Below are 19509 nucleotides of genomic sequence, written 5' to 3' on the forward strand. Positions count from 1 at the left end.
AGCAACAGGGAAATGCATCTACAGGGATGGGGGTGGCAGAGAGAGCCAGGCATAGCCCTGCTGTAGCCAGAGGGTGTGTGTGTGTGTGTTTGAAGATCAAGGATCTGTTTGGTAGAGAAGAAAATGGTGGGGAGTCAGGGAGGCAGGCAGCCCCCACGGGAGAATCTGGCAGGCACAGTCCCTCAGACACCTCTCTGACTTCCCTATTCCTGAAAGAAGTTGGTCATTTGTGGGTGTCCAGTAATATCCTTTCCTTGGGCACAAAGGCTGGGTCCCTACTGCATACCCTTTCTTCCCCCATGCCAGGCTCCCTTCCCTGCCTCATGTCTCCATCCATACAACCCTTGATCACTCCAAGGTTATTCACAGTCCCTCTCCCCGCTCCCTCTGAACCAGTGTGATACTCTGCAGCAGGCATGGCAGGGGTATGAAATGAGGGATGGGGCTGGGGCCATGATCCAAGTCAGGTCATTTTATCCCACAGAGTTCTCAGGGCCATTGGCAGTGATGGTTGACATGAAGTGGCTGGGATTCAAGGCCCGCTGGCGGGCTGCTTCTTGGTTTGCGTAGAGGGCCTGGCCAATGAGGTACTCGCTTTCCTGGGCCACATCTGACAGGCGCAAGTCAAATTCCAGGAGGGTCTTGTTGTCTGACATGCCTTCCAGGAGCTGCTTCCCACCGTCCTGGGAGAAGGGTGCAAAGGAAGGGGTCATTTACATCACTACCCAGGATCTGACACACATACTACACATTTTCAGGTAGATGTGACTAAAACAAAAGTTTCACAAAACAATACTTAACCTATTTGTGACGCATGTTGACATATTCTGTTCTTTTCCATTTGAAAAATGGTAGCCAATACCCACTAAATTGACATCTCAACCCTACTAGTTTGAAAAACATGAATCTCTGGCAATGATGATAATTCCATTCCTTTGGTTCAGCCATGGGCATGTGGGACAAATCTAATGAGATGTGAGGGGGAAGCTGAGAGAGGGTGGCTTCTGGGAAGCTTCTCCTCATTCCAAAAAGAGAAGAAAAGGGAGCAGGTGTTCTCCCGGTTTCTGCCTCTGGGCATGTCCCTGTATGAGATGTCAGAACTGTGGCAGCCATCTTGGGACTGAGAGAAGCACTAGCGAGGCATTGGCCATGAGACTGGGGTGGGCAGAGCAGAGGGTGGCACTGAACCCAGGGGTTTACCAACCCTACAACCCTCTAATTCTGGTTGTGGGAGACACTGAATATTCCTCCTGCTTAAGCCATTTCTGATTAAGCTTTTTATTACTTGCAGTCAACAGCACCCCCTCTAGAAACTGTGTGTGTGTGTGTGTGTGTGCACGTGCACGTGTGTGTGCGTGTATGTGCCTGTGTAGGTGAGCAAGGCTGTTCTCATGGGGAGGTTTAGTAGAGGGTTCAGTGACCTAATGGAGGGCCCTGCCCAATGGTCATCACAGCTCCAACCCCTGCTGGGCTGGGTGGGCTAGCCCCAGTGTGAAAGAATTTCACGTTGGGAGGCAGAATGCTACCATTCTGTGGTTGTGACCCAGTAGTGTGTTGCAAAGTCAATTTAATGGGTCACAGAAGCATTTTAAAAAATACAATAGAGTGGAATGTAAAGGAAAATATCAGCATATATCACAAGTCATAAATTTCAATATTATGTTTATGTCAGTGTTCATGTAAATTGCATTTTTTTTTTTTCGAGACGGAGTCTCGCACTGTCACCCAGGCTGGAGTGCAGGGACACGATCTCGGCTCACTGCAATCTCCGCCTCCTGGGTTCAAGCAATTCTCCTGCCTCAGGCTCCCAAGTAGCTGGGGTTACAGGCGCATGCCACCACACTGGGCTGATTTTTGTATTTTTAGTAGAGATGGGGTTTCACCATGTTGGCCAGACTGGTCTCGAACTCCTGGCCTCAGGTGATCCACCCACCTCAGCCTCCCAAAGTGCTGGGATTACAGGAGTGAGCCACTGTGCCTGGTCGTAAATTGCATTTCTTACTCTCAGACTTGGTTAAGAAAGTTTTAGAAACACAGTCTATCAGAAAGGACTCAGGCTTTCAATCAATCTTGGGTTTGAATCATAGCCTTGCCACTTGCTACTGACTTGATGCCCTTGGGCAACTCACTATCCTCCCTGAAACTTAGTTTTCCATCTAGAAAGTAGGGTTAAATATACTTAGTTATATACTTAAATATATTTAGGGTTAAATACGCTTAGGGTTAATATACAGTTACTTCGGTAACTATAAGGATTAAAGGAAAAATAATAATCATTGGGATACACAGTATGTGTGCATACTTGATGCAGTATGTAGTATGTAAACTCTGTGATCTTCACAATTATCCCACAAGTACCCCTGGCAGTTGGATTCCACACCCACCCTCACAAGCCCAGAATAGGTGGCTCACCAGCCCGATGTGGTTGCAGGACAGGTTGATGCTGGTGAGTGTGGTGTTGATGGCGAGCACCTGTGACAGGAGTGTGGCAGTGGGCTCAGACAGCTCATTGCCACCGAGGTGCAGTGTGGTGAGGCACTTGTTGGTCTGCAAGGCATGGGCAAGAGCCTGGCCACCCTCATCCTCGATGCAGTTGAGACGTAGGTTGAGGGAAATGAGGTTGGTGTTGTGTGCCAGAGCGTGAGCCAGGGACTGGGCACCGGGTGCACGCACCTGGTTGTTAGCCAGGTTGAGCACACGCAGGCGGCTGTGGCTCAGCAGCTTGGCAGCACCTCGTGCACCACGGTCCCCAATGAGGTTTTGTGACAAGTCCAGCTCCTCGAGGACTGGGTGGTCCAGAAGGCTTCGAATTATGATGCGTGCCTTGTCATCATCCACCTTGCTTCGGGTCAGCTTGAAGATCTGTGGGCAGGCAGAGGGTCTATAGCAACTGCCAGCCAGGGATAATCAGCCTGCCCACCTAGATCTTTGGCAAACTTGGCTCACCTAGTGTTGGCCACCTGGCTGGGTCTTGGAGGGGGCCAGGCCTACCAGCATGGCAGAGTAGTGTAGAATTGGTGGCAGGTAGCAGGGAGGAAAGATCACTGTTTATTGAGCAATTACTACATGCTGGGTATGCTGCTTGGGTCTTCCTTTTTTATCTTTTTTTTTTTTTTTGAGACGGAGTCTCGCTCTGTCACCCAGGCTGGAGTGCAGTGGCGTGATCTCGGCTCACTGCAAGGTCCACCTTCCGGATTCACGCCATTCTCCTGCCTCAGCCTCCTGAGTAGCTGGGACTACAAGTGCCCACCACCACGCCCTACTAATTTTTTGTATTTTTAGTAGAGACAGGGTTTTACCGTGTTAGCCAGGATGGTCTTGATCTCCTGATCTCGTGATCCACCCGCCTCGGCCTCCCAAAGTGCTGGGAATACAGGCGTGAGCCACCGCGCCCGGCCGCTTGGGTCTTTCATAACCATTATCTCTAACCTTCAGCATCTCGATGAAGAAGAGAAAGTTCTCTCCATTTTACAGACAGAAAATGGAGGCTTACATTATTTCCCCAGAGTAATGCAGTGATTGAAGCAGTTGAGACAAGTTTGGAATCCAAGCCTGCCTGAGGCCTCAGCCCTCACTGCATCCTCCTCTCCCAGCCAAGATCCACCAGGGCAAGGAGAGGACCTCTTTGAAGGAGGTTGCCAGGGCAAGAACCAGGGAGACAGTGGGGAGGTGGAGAAGCAGGAAAAGGATGAGATAAAGGAATGAAGGAAAGGGGATGGGGCTGGCAGTATGAATATTGTCCATGGGAGCCTCTCCCCCTCACCTTCCCGCTGGCTTGTCCCACTCCTCTCTCTCCCTTGAGACCTCTGAGTTTCTGGCCTCTCTCTCCCTACCCTTCGCTTCACTCCTTTTTATACCTCTCTTACCCAGCTGAGTCTTTTGTGTCTCTTCTCTTTTCATTGCGTCTCTCTGGCAAAGCCCTAACCCTGGATCAGCCCCACTCTCTATTTTCTGCATGCCTGTGCGCAAGCAACTGACAAAATAGAAAACATCAGCTGATGGGACTGGTTGCTATCACTGGAACCACCAATAGGCTTGTAATGCTGCATGCCAATCTAACTATATTTCTCTGGCCAAAATACCCTCTTATAATCTACAACAACTATTTCAGCTTTTTGCAGCCTCCTCAGAATTCAGGGGCCTCCTTGCTGAGCCCCCTCTTTCAGCAGGTGAACTCTCCTCTTGCCTTCTCAGTCATTGAATGGGAACCTGTCATTTTCCTGATACCAAGCACTGACTTATTGGTCTATGAACCCGTGCCTCTCTTCTACATTCATCCCCTTTCTTGCAACTGGATGGAGCCTTACACTGGTTTTAAATATATGTGAGTTATTCTGAAGGAACCCAAAGCTCTCATCGGTTATGGCTGTACCTTTTCCCCTTCACAGCCAAGTTCTTGAAAAAGCTGATCACAGCCACCCATTCCTCACTTCCCACTCTCCCCAGAAACCACTGCTATCTGGCCTCTGCTCCTGCCACTCCACTGAAATAGCTCCCCCTCAGTGACCTCCACGTTCACTAAATCCAGTCCTCAGCTCTATTCCACCCCGTTGCTCACTCCCTCTACTTGAAACATACCCCTCCCTTGCTCTGTGACACAATGCCATGTTCCCCATTTCCTCCTCCCTCTGGCTTCCTGGCAAGCTCTTCTTCTTCCACTGCGACCACATGCCAGGCCTCTTCTTGTCTTGCTTTTGGCTCTCTCCTGTGAGACTCCATCCAAATCCAGGGCTGCAACTGCCACCTTCATGAAGACGGCACACATTCCCACATTCAATTCAGACCTCTCATCTGAGCTTCGGACCTTCTACCCAACTAACGAAATGACCCCTTCTTTGAGATGCCTCAAACTGAAACTTACACTCTTCCCCCTCAAAACTGATCCTCTTCCCACATTCCCTGTCTCTGCAAATGGTCCCTCCAGCCATCCAGCCTCACAAGCCAGAGGTCTTGCACCTCACCTCCTTCTCCTTCCTTCTCCTTCAGATCCTCCCTGTGCCAGTGTGGCCAGGTGCATGCCAGACACATGTCTGCCTAAATATGTGTTGACTCTCTCCACTCCTTTGAGTCTCCACAGACACTACCCTCGCTGAAATGACCCTCACCCTCACCTGGATTTGGCAGTGATCTCCTAGGTAATCTGCATGTCCACTGCTGCCCTGCCCAGGCCATCCTCCCTCACAGACAGAGTGACCTTTTCACATGTGAAATCCAATAATGGTATCTACTTTTTTGCCTAAAACCCTTGGATGGTGTCCCAGAGCTCCTAAGGATAAAGATAGCCTCCTGGACAAAGCCTCCTTCACCCAGCAAGGCTGACCACCTCACACTCTGCGCCAGCCACACAGTCTTCTCTTTCTCTTTGAGCTGGCCATGTTCACTCTGCCCATAGAGCCTGTATGCACTGCTCCCTCTGTCTGGAACGCTCCTCCCTCTGAGACTGTAACTCGTCCTCCTCCTTCTAATCTCTATGTAAGTGACATTTGTTCAGGGAAGCCTTCCCTTGCAAGGTCAAACGCTCCTTTATAATCTCTCATAAGAGTATCTCTTCTTTATAGCATTCATCCCAATTCAGGGGTACCAGAAAAAAGTACAGGATGCCCAGTTAAAAATAAATTTCAGATAAATAAGAATGCCCCATGGAATATTCGGGACATACTTATAAAAATTCTTTGCTGTTTATCTGAAATTCAAAATTTTGAATTTCAGACAGGGTCTCATTTTGTAACCCAGGCTGGAGTGCAGTGGTTTGATTGCAGCTCACTGCAGGCTTGAACTCCGAGGCTCAAGGGATTCTCCTACCTCAGCCTCCTCAGTCTCTGGAAGACTACAAGCGTGCCTGGACCTGAAATTCACATTTAACTGGATGTCCTGTATTTCTATTTGCTAAATCTGGCAACTCTATTCTAGTATCAATTTTATGTTTATATGATTGCTGATTAGTGCCTTTATCCCATCAGACTGTTAGCTACAGAGGGCACAAATGACAATCTTGCTCATCCTTGAATCTTCAGCACCTAGGACAGGGCCTGGAGTGCAGCTGTTTGTTCAATGAAACAAACTGGTGAACTGGGAGAGCAGCGCCTTGTTCATCTCTACACCCCCAGAACCGTGTATCTTGGTGCAGGGTGCATTAAAAAACACTTGGCCAATGAAAGAGAAGGAAATAGGAAGAAGGTAATAATAGAGGAGGAAGAGGAGGGGAGAGGGAATCTGAGAGATGCTGACAAGGGTCGGGGGGAAGGCTGGGAGCAGACAGTACCTTGAGGGTGTGGCATGCCTTGATGGCGGCTGCCAAGGAGAGGCAGTCGCGGTAGGTGAAGAGGAAGAGATTCCACTCGAAATTCATGCCGCAGTCCTTGACATCGTACACCAGGTCCAGCTCCTCCAGGTGGCTCAGGCCAGCTACCAGATCGCCCAGTTGGTAGTGGTCAACGGTGGGCTCCTCCATCTCTCCCTCGCTGCCTGAGTCGGACTGGTCGCCCGGCCGGAGCTGGGCCGGGAGCTGCACCGGCGGAAGGAACTGATCGACGTGGACCCTGCGCACGTAATTCCGGCAGAGCGGCAGCAGGTCGAGGATCACCGCAGGGTCTGTGGTGCCTGGGATAAAGTGCTTTAGCAGGTTCTCCAGGTGCCGCTCGAAGAACATGCGTTTCCAGCTGCCGCCATGGTGGGCCACGTGGCACACGGGCCAGCGATGCATGCAGCAGCGGAGCCAGTAGTTCTCATTGTCTATCAGGTTGGCGGTCACAGCCAGTGGTAGGTCAGGGGACAGGTGCTTCAGGACCTTCTGCTGGTGTTCCGGGAGCATCTGCTTCAGGATAGGGTTTTCTTTGGGAACAGAGGAAGGAGCGCAGGGGGTCACAGTGTTGGGGGACACCTCAACATGATGCCTCAGGCTGGGCCTGCCTGGGAGCACCAGGCAGAGACCCTTCCCTGCTTAGGGGATAGACAGCCTCTGCTCTCAGGGGGGCTCAAGCGGAGGGTGGGACACAGCCTTTAGCTTTGGGATGTTCCCTGCCTGAAGGTGGACATCTCAGCATCTGTTCTCAGGGAGTTCCCAGACTGAGGAAGACTCTCAGGTCCAAATCTCAATTATCACCTGGTCTGATGGGGGATACAATCCCTGAGGTCAGAGGCTTCCAATCTTATTTGATTCATCCATTTCAAAACAAGAAATTTTTTGAGCACCTACTATGTGCCAGACACTGGAGGTAGCACTATGAGAGACTACTATGTCCCACGTGCTGGAGATAGAAGAGTAAGCAAACAGGGCTCTCCCTTTTGGAGTTTACATTCCAGTGAGGGGAGGCTGACAATAAACAAGTAAAATGAGTGAGACTGGGTGACGATAGTTGCTGTAGATGAAATAATGGCCCTGTCCTCAGACAGCACCCCATCTGGTAGGAGAGGCTGGCAGTCCATCTTTGGAAAGGATCAATATTACAGAGCACAAAATATGGAACAAACCAAGAGCCCTTACATGGCATGGAAGACTCCATCAGAGTGGAGGGCGGTTCACTTGGGAAGGCTTTCTGGAGGAGGAAGTAGATATGGCTCAGGCTGGGTTTTGCTGGAGAGAGTAGAAAAGGCAAGGAGAGGGCAGAGGCATGGAGGGTGCAGTGTGGGTGGGAGTCTGGTGGGACCTGCCAGTGGGAACAGAAGGAGAAACTGTCTTGGCCCTGGGTGGAAGGGAAGTGTTGAGTGGGTATGAGGATGCCATACGGGAGAGCAGGGGCTGCCCCAGGACCCAGCTTCTGCAGTCTTGGCTCCGGACAGTCCCCACCCACCTAGCCCCACTCTTGGCCTTCTCCTGCCCACCTAAAGCAGGGACAGACTCACTCTGGAAGTTCCTGATAATGTGCTGAATGCAGAGCTCTGTGAGGAGGGGCACGATGGCCAGTGACCACTCAGGATCCTCAGCAATGATCCGGCGCATCCGACGGATATTGGCCCTGGGATGTGGGTTCCTGGACTTTGCAGGGACTGGTGTGATTGAAGGCTTTGAGAGCTGTGGGCTTGTGCTTGAAGTGTGTCCTCCAGTGGAGGACTTGTCCTGGGTGGAGACTGAGGAGTGGCTGGGGTCCAACAATGCTGATGTCGTTACGGTATCCTGCATGCTGGAGGCTGGCAATGTAGGGGTGCGTGGCCCCTGGATGGCCTTATGACAAGAAGCTTCTCAGACTGGCAGGTCCTTGAAACAGGTAGGGATCTGGAGCAAAAGGAAGAGGGTAGAGGTTACTTTGGTGGGTCTTGGTGGGCATTTACTAAGAGAGGTGGTACAGAATAGTGCTTAACGATCAGTCCCTGGAGTGAAGCAGATCCAGGTTACCTGTGTGGCCTTGGGCAAGTTACTGAACCTCTCTGAATTTCAGATGCTGCCTCTGAGAAATGAAGGTCGCAGTTCCAGTAGGATTATTTGGAGGAGTGGATAAAATAATGCATCCAAACGGCATAATATAGTATCTGACACATGAAACTAGCAAGGAGCAGCCCCAAATTTTAGATAATAGCTCTACACCAATTACAGTAATTGCTCTGTGCCAGACAATCTTTTTAGTTTTTTATGCCTATTAATTCATGTGTCCTCAGAAAAGCCTTTTTCAGAAAAGCCTTTTTCAGATAGGCACTTGTATTATTCCCATTTTTCTGCTGGGAAACTGAAGCAGAGAGGCTAATTGACTTGCCCAATGTCATGCAGCTTAGAAGTATCACGGGTGGGTTTAAATTCAGTCTGTCAAATTCATGCTCTGAACCCTACATTGAACCGGCCCTCTGAGGGTGAGGGGTGTATGTTGCCAAAAGACACAGGTATAATAAAGAGCCATTCAGCTCATAACAGGACCCTGCACTAAGTATTTTATAGAACAGCAACTGCCTGATCCGTAGGATGGGGTTGAGAACAGCTCTGGCCAACAGAAATATAATGCAAGCCAAAATGCAAGCCACATATGCTATTTTAACTTCTTTAGTGCCCACATTTTAAAAAGTAAAGAGAAACAAGGCTGGGCGTGGTGGCTCATGCCTGTAATCCCAGCACTTTGGGAGGCCAACATGGGTGGGTCCCTTGAGGTCAGGAGTTTGAGACCAGCCTGGCCAACATGGTGAAATCCTGTCTCTACTAAAAATACACAGATTAGCTGGGCAGGGTGGCAGGCACCTGTAGTCCCAGCTACTCAGAAGGCTGAGGCATGACAATCACTTAAACCTGGGAAGCAGAGGTTGCAGTGAGCCAAGACTGTGCTACCGCCCTCCAGCCTGGGTGATAGAGCAAGACTCTGTCTCAAAAAAAAAAAAAAAAAAAAAAAAAAGTAAAGAAAAACAGGTGAAATTAGCTTTTTTTTTTTTTTTTGTCTTGCTCTTGTTGCCCAGGCTGGAGTGCAATGGCGCGATTTTGGCTCACTGCAACCTCCGCCTCCAGGGTTCAAGTGATTCTCCTGTCTCAGCCTCCCGATTACAGGGATTACAGGCGCCTGCCACCACCCCCAGCTAATTTTTGTATTTTTAGTAGAGACGGGGTTTCACCATGTTGGCCAGGCTGGTCTTGAACTCCTGACCTCAGGTGATCCACCCACCTCAGCCTCCCAAAGTGCTGGGATTACAGGCGTGAACCACTGTGCCTGACCATGAAATTAATTTTATATTTAGCCCAGTATGTCTAAAATCTTATTTAAACATATAATCAATATAAAATTATTAATGTGACATTTTATATACTATGTTTTCATATGAGGTCTTCAAAATTTGATGGCTCAATGGGCACATTGAGCCTACCATTTCAATGTGGCTACTGTTTCAGAGAGTGCAGGTTGAGAGAGAAAGGAGAGGGGAACGAGACCCATGCCCTGCCCAAGGTGCCAGCACCCTTCTCTCCTCCTTCCCACTGAGAGCTCAAACTCCAGGTCCCTTCCCTTCCATCTCCCCATCCAGTCTTCCTCTAGCTCTCCCAGCCTCCCAGCATTCCAGACAGCAGTGGGCAAGTGTGGGAGGCGAGAAGGCAGCTAAATCTGGGGCTGAAGACAGAAGATAGAGGATGTGTCTTGGTCCGGGGACCCTCCCCCATTTGCCCATTCCTGCACCCTTGCACTCCTGCCCTGAGATCTGCTGGAGGAAAGCCCAAATGAGGCTGCTGGCACCTAGTTCCTCCTCCAGGCAGTTTCCCATCAGATGTGCACCCTGACGACTCAGTGCACTGGGTAGTGGCCAGTGGGAGGGAACACTCTGAACCAGCAAAGGCGTCCTTGGCAGAGGGAGGGACCAGATGGTGCTTCCCAGCCTGCCAGGCATCTCAAGGAGGAAAAGCCTGGTTGAGAGGCGGGTGGCAGGGAGAGGGATAGTGCGGGAAAGATATCTAGGTATTGTGACATCCCCTATGCAAATCAAATGCAAATTCACACACAGATTATGTCCAGAATTGTGGAATAACCAGATAGTGCTTTTTGACTAATGGCCTCTCAGAGTGTAGGGCTGGAGGGGGTTGCTGCTTAGCGATACTGGCTGACTTTGCATTTCTGGCTTTGTCAGTTATGTGCTTTGTGACCTTGGCCAAGTTACTTAACCTATCTGAGCTTCAGTTTCCTTATCTGTGAAACTGGATAATAATATCTTCCTACATGGGCTGTAGTGGAGATCCCCCTGAGATAATGGTCGGTTAATATTGATCATTGTAAAGAATACAGGGTGTGTGGAGAATGAAGGTACTATGAGGGGCAGGGGTCTGAGGTTGCAGAGACCACATCCAGGAGACCTGCTTCTTGAGTGCTGACCTGAGATGGTATCTTTGGGTGAGTGCAAAGTTTCTGAGGCCCTTCCCTATTTCCAGGAGCGATGTGAAGGGCAAGGAGGCAGGGTGGTGTTGGGGGCTCATAGACAGTACGACAGAGGCAAAGGAGGAAGGTCAGAGGCAACAGGCCAGCCCAACTCCTGCTTGGTTTTGGCCTAAAACATTCTATAATTTCCCTTGGTCCCAGATATGTCCCTGGACACCCATGGGCCACACCCAGGGAGCAGGACCAGGCTTGGCAGGGGGAGCCCCAGGTTGCTGGTGTGCATTGCCCTGGAGTTGACTCTTTAGTCATTCCTCACAGCACCATCCAGCTTCACCATACTGGCAGGCAGTCCCTTCTCCTTCTTCTCCTGGGGAGCCACACCTGGGAAACCCCACCTGGGGCCAGGTGGGATGCCTCTGCAATCAGGTGACTCTAGTCCCACCGTCTAGCACCTCACTTTCAGGACCTGGAGTTCTTCCTACGATCTGGTCCTAATTGGTCTTGCTGCTGTTTTGTGCCTGCAGCCTGCCTCTGGGCATGACACAGCAGGACCCATCGGGGCATGTTCCAGGGCCCTGAACCAACTTCTCAGAAGGAAGTGGCAGGGCCTCGCTCCATATCACATGGCTGCCGTGTGCATGGCTGGTATAAAAATGAGCCCCTACTACCTTCAGCCTTTATAGGAACATCCATACCATAAGGCCTGATGTCATTTTAAGGCAAATGTTGAAAAAATTAATTGCATAAGATCAGAGTTGATAATTTTCAGTTAATCATCTCTTGATTTTTTAAAAATGGATATCACAAAAATATTTTGGCAGGCAAATTATTACCAGACACACAAGATTCTTCTAAGGAGGATTTTAGTTCTAAGTGTTTAAAAAAATCTACTTTTTAAACTAACAACATAGAAAACAAAGTATATTTAAAAGGATAACGAGCAAAACTAACTCCTTGCTGCCCCGCTGTCACTGTTATGAGGATATGGAGTATGGCTCCTCCCTTGGCAGGTCGCCTTCTGACCCCTGCCCTTGGGGGACACCCTTTGGCGTGCCACTCTCTTGGCTCTCCTCCTACTTTCCGACCATTTTTTTCCAAAAGTCTTCACCACAGACTTCTCTCCCTCTGCCCATCTCTCACGTGCCAAGGTCCCTCAGAATTCCGCCATGGTCGTCCACTCATTCCTGCTGATGGGTTCTAGCTTTCACCTCTTCCAGGTGGGGTTTCCCAGCTGTGACGTCCCAGGAGAAGCAGAGGGTACTGTTACCAGGATGGTGAGGCTAGGGGGTGGTGGTGTAATGCCAGACTCTCCTACATCTGCATTCCAGACTCAAGTCCACTGGGATGCTGCCTAGGTCCCTGAAACTCAATCCATCCAGATGCCGGCACCAGAAACCAGGGAGTCACCTCTCTCTTTCAGCCCTCCCGCCCCACCCCACCATCTAGTTACTGATTCAGTTTTGTTTCCCACCCAGGCAGCCTCTCCTTTCCTGCTGCTGCCTTAGCTCAGGGCCCCAGTGTCTGTCTGGATCACAGCTTCAGCTGTTAGGCATGTGGTCTCTGGCATCCAGTCTGGTTCTCTCACATCTAGCCTTCACACAGCCGCTGTGGCAGGCTCCATGTAAGCCCTCTAGCAGCTCACCACTGCTCACTGGGTAAAATCCAGCCTCCTCACCTTGGTGTGTAAGGCCCTCCGTGGCTGGACACCTTGTTGGAAATAAGCTCCTCTTTGCATCTGGGACATTGCAGCCCAGTTCATGCTGCCCAGCCCTTGCTCAAGTTGTTCCCTCTGAAATGCCTTTCCCACCACCTCAGCCAGGGAAAGGGACAATCACTGGTCTTCTGAGTCTGAGCTCAAGCACCACTTCCTCTCTGAAGGCGAGGTGCTTCTTTGTCCCTGATACCCCAAAACAACCCCTCCCGTTGTCAGACCCCATCTTTCCAGTACCTGCATCACTCCAGTAACCTGACTGCCCACCCTCTCCCCACACCCACACTAGACTGTGAGCTTCTTGAGGTGTAGGGGCCGTCTCCTCCTCATTTTTGTCTCCAATTTCTAGCCCAGTGGTAGGTCTGCTTTAGGCGAGGTAGCTGGTGTTTGGGGCGGCTCCACTGGCTTCTGATAATAGATTCTGGCCAAAAGGAGTGTCTATTGGTCAGGGCAACTTGTTCGGGGGTGGCTATCTGATATAAGCCAATCGGAGTCCTTCTTGAGATTTGTCCAAGTGGAGGGAGACAGAAGGACATATGTCCTTGAAGGATCTGGATCTCCTGCTGCTGGAAGTCATTTCTCTCCACACGTACAAGGTCTGTTTGTGGCGGGAGGGAATCAAGCCTGGGGGAGACCAGCAGAAACGACAGATAGACAGAGACAGCATCCTGGTATCTTCAATCCCCATGCCTAGTTCTGGAGGCTCCCAGAGCTGTCTGGCTCTTTGGCAGTGCCTTCAGCTCTGAGAGCTAACTTGGCAGCCTTCTAATAAGTCCCTTTGCCAAAGCTAAGAGTTGGGTTTCTACTCCTTTTGACCAAAAGGTCCTGCCCCATTTTGACCAAAAGGCTCACAGTTTGGTGAGTGAAAATATGGGAAAAATCCTCAATCAGTAGATGAAAGAGTTCAATGGGATAGCTGAGAATGGCCAAAGGCCCCCAGGTTATTACTCACAGGACCTGATTCACTCCTGTGGCCTCTTCCTCTCTTGACTACATTGAGCCTCTAGTCTCACATCCCATCTCTCCAGGGCTGGGACAGTATCAGCACCTTACAACTGTCCAGCACTTAACAGTTACAAGGTCCTTTCAAGGTCCTTTCAGAACTATCCTCTCAAAAAAAAAAAAAAAAGGCTGGGTGTGGTGGCTCACACCTGTAATCCTAGAACTTTGGGAGGCCAAGGCGGGAGGATTGCTTGAGGCTAAGAATTCAAGACCAACCTGGCCAACATAGTGAGATGCCGTCTCTAAAAAATAAAAAAAATCTTCTCATGTGACTCTTCAACCACCCTATACTGGAGCTAGGATGGGCTTTCTTATCCCCATTTTACAGATGAAGAAACAAGGAAACAGGAAATGACTGGCCCTAAAACACCTATGAGAGCTGGGGCCAGCGTCTGAGGGCAGGTCTCCTACCTCTAGCCACAATACACTACCCCTCCACAGTCACTCAGTATGTCCCCCTCCCCTCACTGTTCCTGCCCTCCACTAGGAAAGAAGAAAGCATATTCTTGCTCCTTGGGAAGTGGGGAGGGCCTCCCCGGGCTGAGCGCACTCCCAGGCCTTTGGCACTCCACTAGGGGAATTTCACGGCCCTAATGTACAGTCTTCATCCCTGTTAGGGTAAATGCATTTTCCCCCTAAATGAAACAAAATTTAATATCAATACTTGTATGCCTATATCCATATGTTAACCTTGAACTGCTTTTTAAAAACATATCTCATCATTTTAGGTAAAACAAAAGCATAGTAAATCATAAAATGTATACTGACACTAATGTAGCAAACTTTTTTTTTTTTTTGAGACAGAGTTTCGCTCTTGTTGCCCAGGCTGGAGTGCTATGGCGCAATCTCGGCTCACCGCAACCTCTGCATCCTGGGTTCAAGTGATTCTCCTGTCTCAGCCTCCCGAGTAGCTGGGATTACAGGCATGCACCACCACGGCTGGCTAATTTTGTATTTTTAGTAGAGACGGGGTTTCTCCATATTGGTCAGGCTGGTCTTGAACTCTCGACCTCAGGTGATCTGCCCGCCTTGGCCTCCCAAAGCGCTGAGATTACAGGCGTGAGCCACTGCACCCAGCCTAATGTAGCAAACTTTTTAAAAAGTAGAAGTTGTAATATATGGTTTCTGACAGTTTAAGTGTGCAGAAATTACATATATAATACACATGACTATATATAAGATATCAGGATATATGTATTCCACACCTTAGTGTGAATGAGTTTCAGATACAAAAAGCAAAGTTAGAAAAGGGGCAAGGGAGGCGGGATATGGTGGCTCATGCCTGTAGTCTTAGCACTTTGGGAGGTCGAGGAGGGTGGATTACCTGAGGTCAAGAGTTCAAGACCAGCCTGATCAACAAGGTGAAACCCCGTCTCTACTAAAAATACAAAAATTAGCCAGGCATGGTGGCACATGCCTGTAATCCCAGCTACTTGAGAGGCTGAAAGAGGTGGTTTATAAGATAATTAGGGGGAAAAAATGAAGGTTGAACCCAGGAGGCAGAGGTTGCAGTGAGCTGAGATTGTGCCACTACACTCCAGCCTGGGCAATGAGAGCAAAACTCTGTCTCAAAAAAAAAAAAAAAAAAGAAAGAAAGAAAAAGAAAGGAGGCAAGGAGAATAACCACAGAAAGGAGAGGAGGTGGGGAGTGGGTAAAGGAGAAGACAGGAGTCTGAGAGAGCTCTGCCTGTTTCACAGGTTGGTCTTAGTCTGGCCTGGCAGTCATCAGCCTGCAGCTGAGGGTGCGAGTAGGTGGCACTATCTTCCCTGGGAGCCTGCAGGGATGGGTGGATACCCAATAGCTGGGGGCCCCGGGCACATGGACAGTCCCCAAGGACCCACAGAGGGCAGTCCTGGAGGTGGCTGAAGGGTCACCTTCCTCTCCAGAGCTTTCTTTCCCTGGGGAACCTGTTGGGCCAGTCAGAGAATCCCAGAGTTTGAAGACTAGGAGCACGTTCAAGACTCCAGTCTTGAACATGGGCAGGGCAGGAATCCTGACATTCCAGAGAGGTCAGGGCCACCAGGAGTGGGTACGTCTTGTGCCACCACCTGGTGTCTCCATCCAAGGATGTGCTGCGCTCTCAGAGGGGGAAAGTGGGAGAGTGGGGACACCTGCAGTGGACTTTCACTTCTCTGGGGCCTACCTCACCAGCTTGTTTGGCTTCACATGGTTGTGTCTCTAACCCGGGACCACAGTCCCCAGGGAAAGGCCAATCCTCCTCCCCTGGGCCCCTACTCTGCATCCTCAGGACCAGGGTCCAGGGTCCTGAAATCACACACAGGGAACAACGTCTATACCAGGACATTAACTCAAAGGATTGGGTGTGGACTGCTCTTTCCATGCCCAAGCACAGGTAATAGAAAGTGACAAGATGTTCCAGTTTGGCCAGGGTTGTCCTCATTTCTGATGGCTTGAATCTGGTGGACAGGTGTTCTGGGAACCATACCCTTGGCTATATATAGCTATGATTTATTGAGAGCTCTAGGCCTTCAATAACATGTACATAGCAGGAGGCAGGACAGCAGCTGGCTAAGTACTCAGGAGTTGTGCTGCTGCCTCAAGTCAAATCTCCACGGTGCCCCCCACTATCTGTGCAACCTTGGGCAGGTCCCCACTTGCCTCAGTTTCTTCATCTATAACGTGGGGACAGTACTTAATAGTATCTATTTCATAGGATTACCCAGAAGATTAAGGAGCTAATGTGTGTGAGACATTTCGTATAGTGCTGGGCCCAGAGCCAGCACTCAAGATGTGTGTTAGATATTGTAGTGAAGATGCTAGATACCTTACTACATAATTTTATTAAAATCTCAAATTAATTATTGAGGATTATTATTTAACACTATTGTCCCCATTTCACAAATGAGGAAACTGAAACTTAGAAAGCTTAAGTAACTTACTAAATGTCACTAGCTAGTAAGTGGAGAAGCTGAGGTTTTAGTTTGTGTCTGTCTAATGCTCTTACTTCCATGAGATGCTGGGGTTGCTTATAAATTGCTCCCAACTCAGTCATTCATAGCACTTTTCCAGTGGGTCTCCCACTTTCTCCAGCTCATGAGCTCTCTTGTTCACCAATATGGAGCCCAGGGTTATCCCCTTGGTGCTGACCTAAATAGTCCAGGCTCCCTCTTCCAGTTCACTGCTGGGTATAGGAGACTTCCGCAAGGCTGGACCACTGCCTGCATCCTTTGGAGGGTGCAAGGAGCCCAACAGAGTGCTGCAGAGTGGTGCTCTCCTGCCCCTGGCACATTCCCTCCACAGGAAGTCTCGGGTCTTCTCCATCCTTCCTCAGGTCCCCAGCTAAATCTAACCATTCTGGGTAGGAGCTCCTTCCACCTGCCCTAATGGGAACACGAGGAAGATGCTGTAGGGTTGCATTCTCACCTTCTTGTGCATCACAGTTCTGGTCCTCAACTGTCCCCTCCTCCCTTCCTCTTAGTGGAGAAGTGGAGACACCCGGCCCTCTTTGGGCAGACAGCGCCTCTGTGCCTGGGACACTTCCCCAGGAGCTGGCTTTGCACCCACTGCTCTGACTCCCTTCTCTGCCTTCTCAGCCGCTCCCACCCCAGATCCCCTCAGGAGAGCCCTCCTCTGTTCTCAGGGCTCTGGGCTTTTGTCTACACCCACCTCCATATCCTTCATGCCCACCATGTCTTACTTTGGGGTAAGTCACTCCCAAGTTGGGAATTCCACTTGTGGAAGGGCAAAAAACTTTCTCCAACTGAGCCTCGGCCCGCGTGCTTGGACTTGGGCTGGGTGAAACCGCCAGTTCACTTACCACAGCCCCTGGGCTGGCCTCCTCCCAACTCCTGACCACTCAGGTCTGTTGTCTCAAAAGTGACTCCAGCGGCTCTGGAGTCTCCCACCCCTCCTCCCTACCTTCAGCTCAGACACCCCAGCAGGGAAGCTCAGCTCCAAAGGCCAGGAGTCCCTCCCCCATCCTACCTGGGGTGTAGAGGCGCTGGCTTCTCCTTGGTAACCCAGGGAAACCGGCAGTGCAGTGGGAGGTAGGGAGATGAGGAAGCTTCCGCACCCGCGGGAGGGATTACAGCCCTCGGGTGATGGGAACGGACGGCCTTTCGGAGAAGCCTAGGGCCCCAGGGCTTGGGACCGCTCTCCTCCACGCCCTACGGATGCCCCACTTTCCCCCTCTTCTTCCCATAGTCCCTCCCCTCGCCTCACTCGGATCCCCAGCCCCGGGCCAGACGGTTTGCAGACAGTGACTGTGGTGGGGAGGAGGCGCGGGGCGTCCTCGCGTGGAGGGCGTGGGGTCTCCCGTGGGTACCGACCGGCGCTTCCCCGCCAAGGAAAACGCAACCCAGGCAATGGCCGCCCGTGGGCTTCGGGCCGGTGTGGGCAGAGGACGCTAGAGGGGCTCCCGGGCCCAGCCGGCCAGAGGGGGCCCCGATAAGGGAGACCGGGGCTGGGTGTCCCCACTCCCGGAGGTCGCCTCACCCGCTCCGGGAGCCCCGGCGCTCGCCTCACGCAGAGTCCCGCGCGCCGGCGCAGGTCTTTGTCGTTGGGGACGCCCCGCGTTGCTAGGAGCGGGCCGGGCGGGGAGGACGAGCGCGCCGCTGCTTCCTCCGCTGCCGCTGCCGCTGCGCGCCAGGCACGCGGCTTACTCGCGCGCAGGGTGGCCAGGCCCGGCCTCGGGACGGTTCCGTGGAAGCGGCCGCTTTGCGGGTAGTGGGACTGTGGCCTTGCGCTATGCCCTGTGCTTCCGTGGGACGTGTCTAGGAACGGGTGGGCTTTCTGCGGGAGGCGGGGGTCGGGCAGGGCTGCTGGTCTGGAGTGCTTGTGCTCTCTTGGTAGCTTTTGTGTGGCAATGGATAGGGAGCTGGTCCAGGAAAAGCGTCTGTGGAAGATGAAGAGGGTGGACGCACCTTCTCCAAGGCACCTGTAGAAGTCACTGGAACTCCCGTGAGGCCTCCTGTTGACCTTAGGCCCTGCGGGAGGGCACCTTCCACCTTTCCCCCAGCTGAAGGTCTGGTACCAGACGCAGGAAGGTTCCAGGCCAACACAGCGCTCCTTCACACAGTCCATGCCCTGTGCCAAACTCTCTTCCAGCCCTGGCGCGACAAGATGTGGTTGGGGCCCCAGATCTCCTGGAGGGCGAGAGGGACAGACCAGAGGGACGGCTAGTAAAAAAAAAAAAAAAATTGGCCTTCAGGAAGGGAGAGGCAGCCAGGGTGGCGGGGGTTTCAAAGGGTAGCTTTGACTTCAGCTCTGCCGAGGACTACTAGTTGGTTACCCTGGATGAACATCTCGAAGCTCTGTTAACTCATCAATAAATCAGGGGTGCCAAAACTCATCTTGGCGCTCGCGGAGGAGCTTGAACCTGGGCCTGTGGTGAGCACTGCTAAACAGGCTACTGCCCCAGTGGCCAGGATGCTGCTTTGCAAGCAGTGAGGGGCCAGGCACCGGGGATTGGGTCCCTTCAAGCCCTCACCAGTGCCTTACCAGCAAATCATCAGTGCCTTAATTAGAATGAGAAACTGCAGAAAATGTTGCCAGGCGGGCCCACGCTGCTCGAATAATTTTTACTAGACAGAATTTGGTAGCCAGGGAGCCCTTGATTTGAAGATGGATCCCCTGAGGCCCTTTCCTTCATCTAGCAACAGAGATCTAGGAACAAAGGCAGAGGTCCAAAGTCTGGCTGTCTGAGGTGGACTCATTCTGGTAGGGAAGGAGGGCTTTCCTCCATCTCTTTGCTTCCTCCTGCTTTGAAGTGCCAATTTTCAGCTTCAGCTCAGGCTTGAGGCAGGTGCTGTACAACTTGTTTTAATAAGCATATTGTTTGTCTGACCCCGCTCTCCAGCCTCATCACCTGCCCCTATCCCAGCTCACTGCTCAGTGGCACTGGCCACCTCACGGCCTCTGCATTGGCTGTTCCCTCAGGCTGGAATGCTTTTCCCTGATTTCCACACGGGTCACACCCTCACCTCCCAGCTCCCTGCTCACATGTCACCTCTTGGTGAGGGAATACCACCATCCACACTCCTGATCCCCATTCTCTATTTTCCCCC

At 51.3% G+C, this 19509-nt stretch overlaps 1 protein-coding gene across 11 annotated transcripts; it reads right to left on the minus strand.

Moving 5' to 3' along the window:
• Positions 1 to 452: 452 nt before the first annotated feature.
• TCTE1 (t-complex-associated-testis-expressed 1) lies at positions 453 to 18058 on the minus strand. Of its 11 annotated transcripts, none has more exons than XM_055113655.2 (6): positions 17939 to 18058; positions 7843 to 8212; positions 6263 to 6831; positions 2674 to 2862; positions 2413 to 2472; positions 453 to 683 (listed from the first exon to the last, which is right to left on the minus strand). In XM_055113655.2, exons 2-6 carry the CDS (start codon positions 8117 to 8119, stop codon positions 474 to 476), a joined length of 1305 nt encoding a protein of 434 aa, XP_054969630.2. In that variant the 5' UTR covers positions 8120 to 8212; positions 17939 to 18058; the 3' UTR covers positions 453 to 473. The 11 variants fall into 11 exon arrangements, with proteins under 11 accessions (XP_054969630.2, XP_054969628.2, XP_054969629.2 ...); XM_055113653.2 differs by adding an exon at positions 16592 to 16824 and having other exon boundaries at positions 2413 to 2862; positions 17939 to 17990; XM_055113654.2 differs by having other exon boundaries at positions 17429 to 17977.
• Positions 18059 to 19509: the final 1451 nt, after the last annotated feature.

The sequence above is a fragment of the Pan paniscus genome, chromosome 5 (genome assembly GCF_029289425.2).
Source record: "Pan paniscus chromosome 5, NHGRI_mPanPan1-v2.0_pri, whole genome shotgun sequence".
In the NCBI taxonomy this organism is placed as follows: domain Eukaryota; kingdom Metazoa; phylum Chordata; class Mammalia; order Primates; family Hominidae; genus Pan; species Pan paniscus.

What these genes read in the sequence shown, in the direction of transcription:
- TCTE1 (XM_003833226.6), bottom strand. Translation starts at nt 8,119, where the DNA reads ATGCAGGATACCGTAACGACATCAGCATTGTTGGACCCCAGCCACTCC. An exon ending in CATTATCAGGAACTTCCAGA is followed by an intron (nt 6,832 to 7,842) that starts GTGAGTCTGTCC and finishes CTGTTCCCAAAG; the next exon opens with AAAACCCTATCCTGAAGCAG. An exon ending in CCTGCAACCACATCGGGCTG is followed by an intron (nt 684 to 2,412) that starts GTGAGCCACCTA and finishes CCCTTCTCCCAG; the next exon opens with GACGGTGGGAAGCAGCTCCT.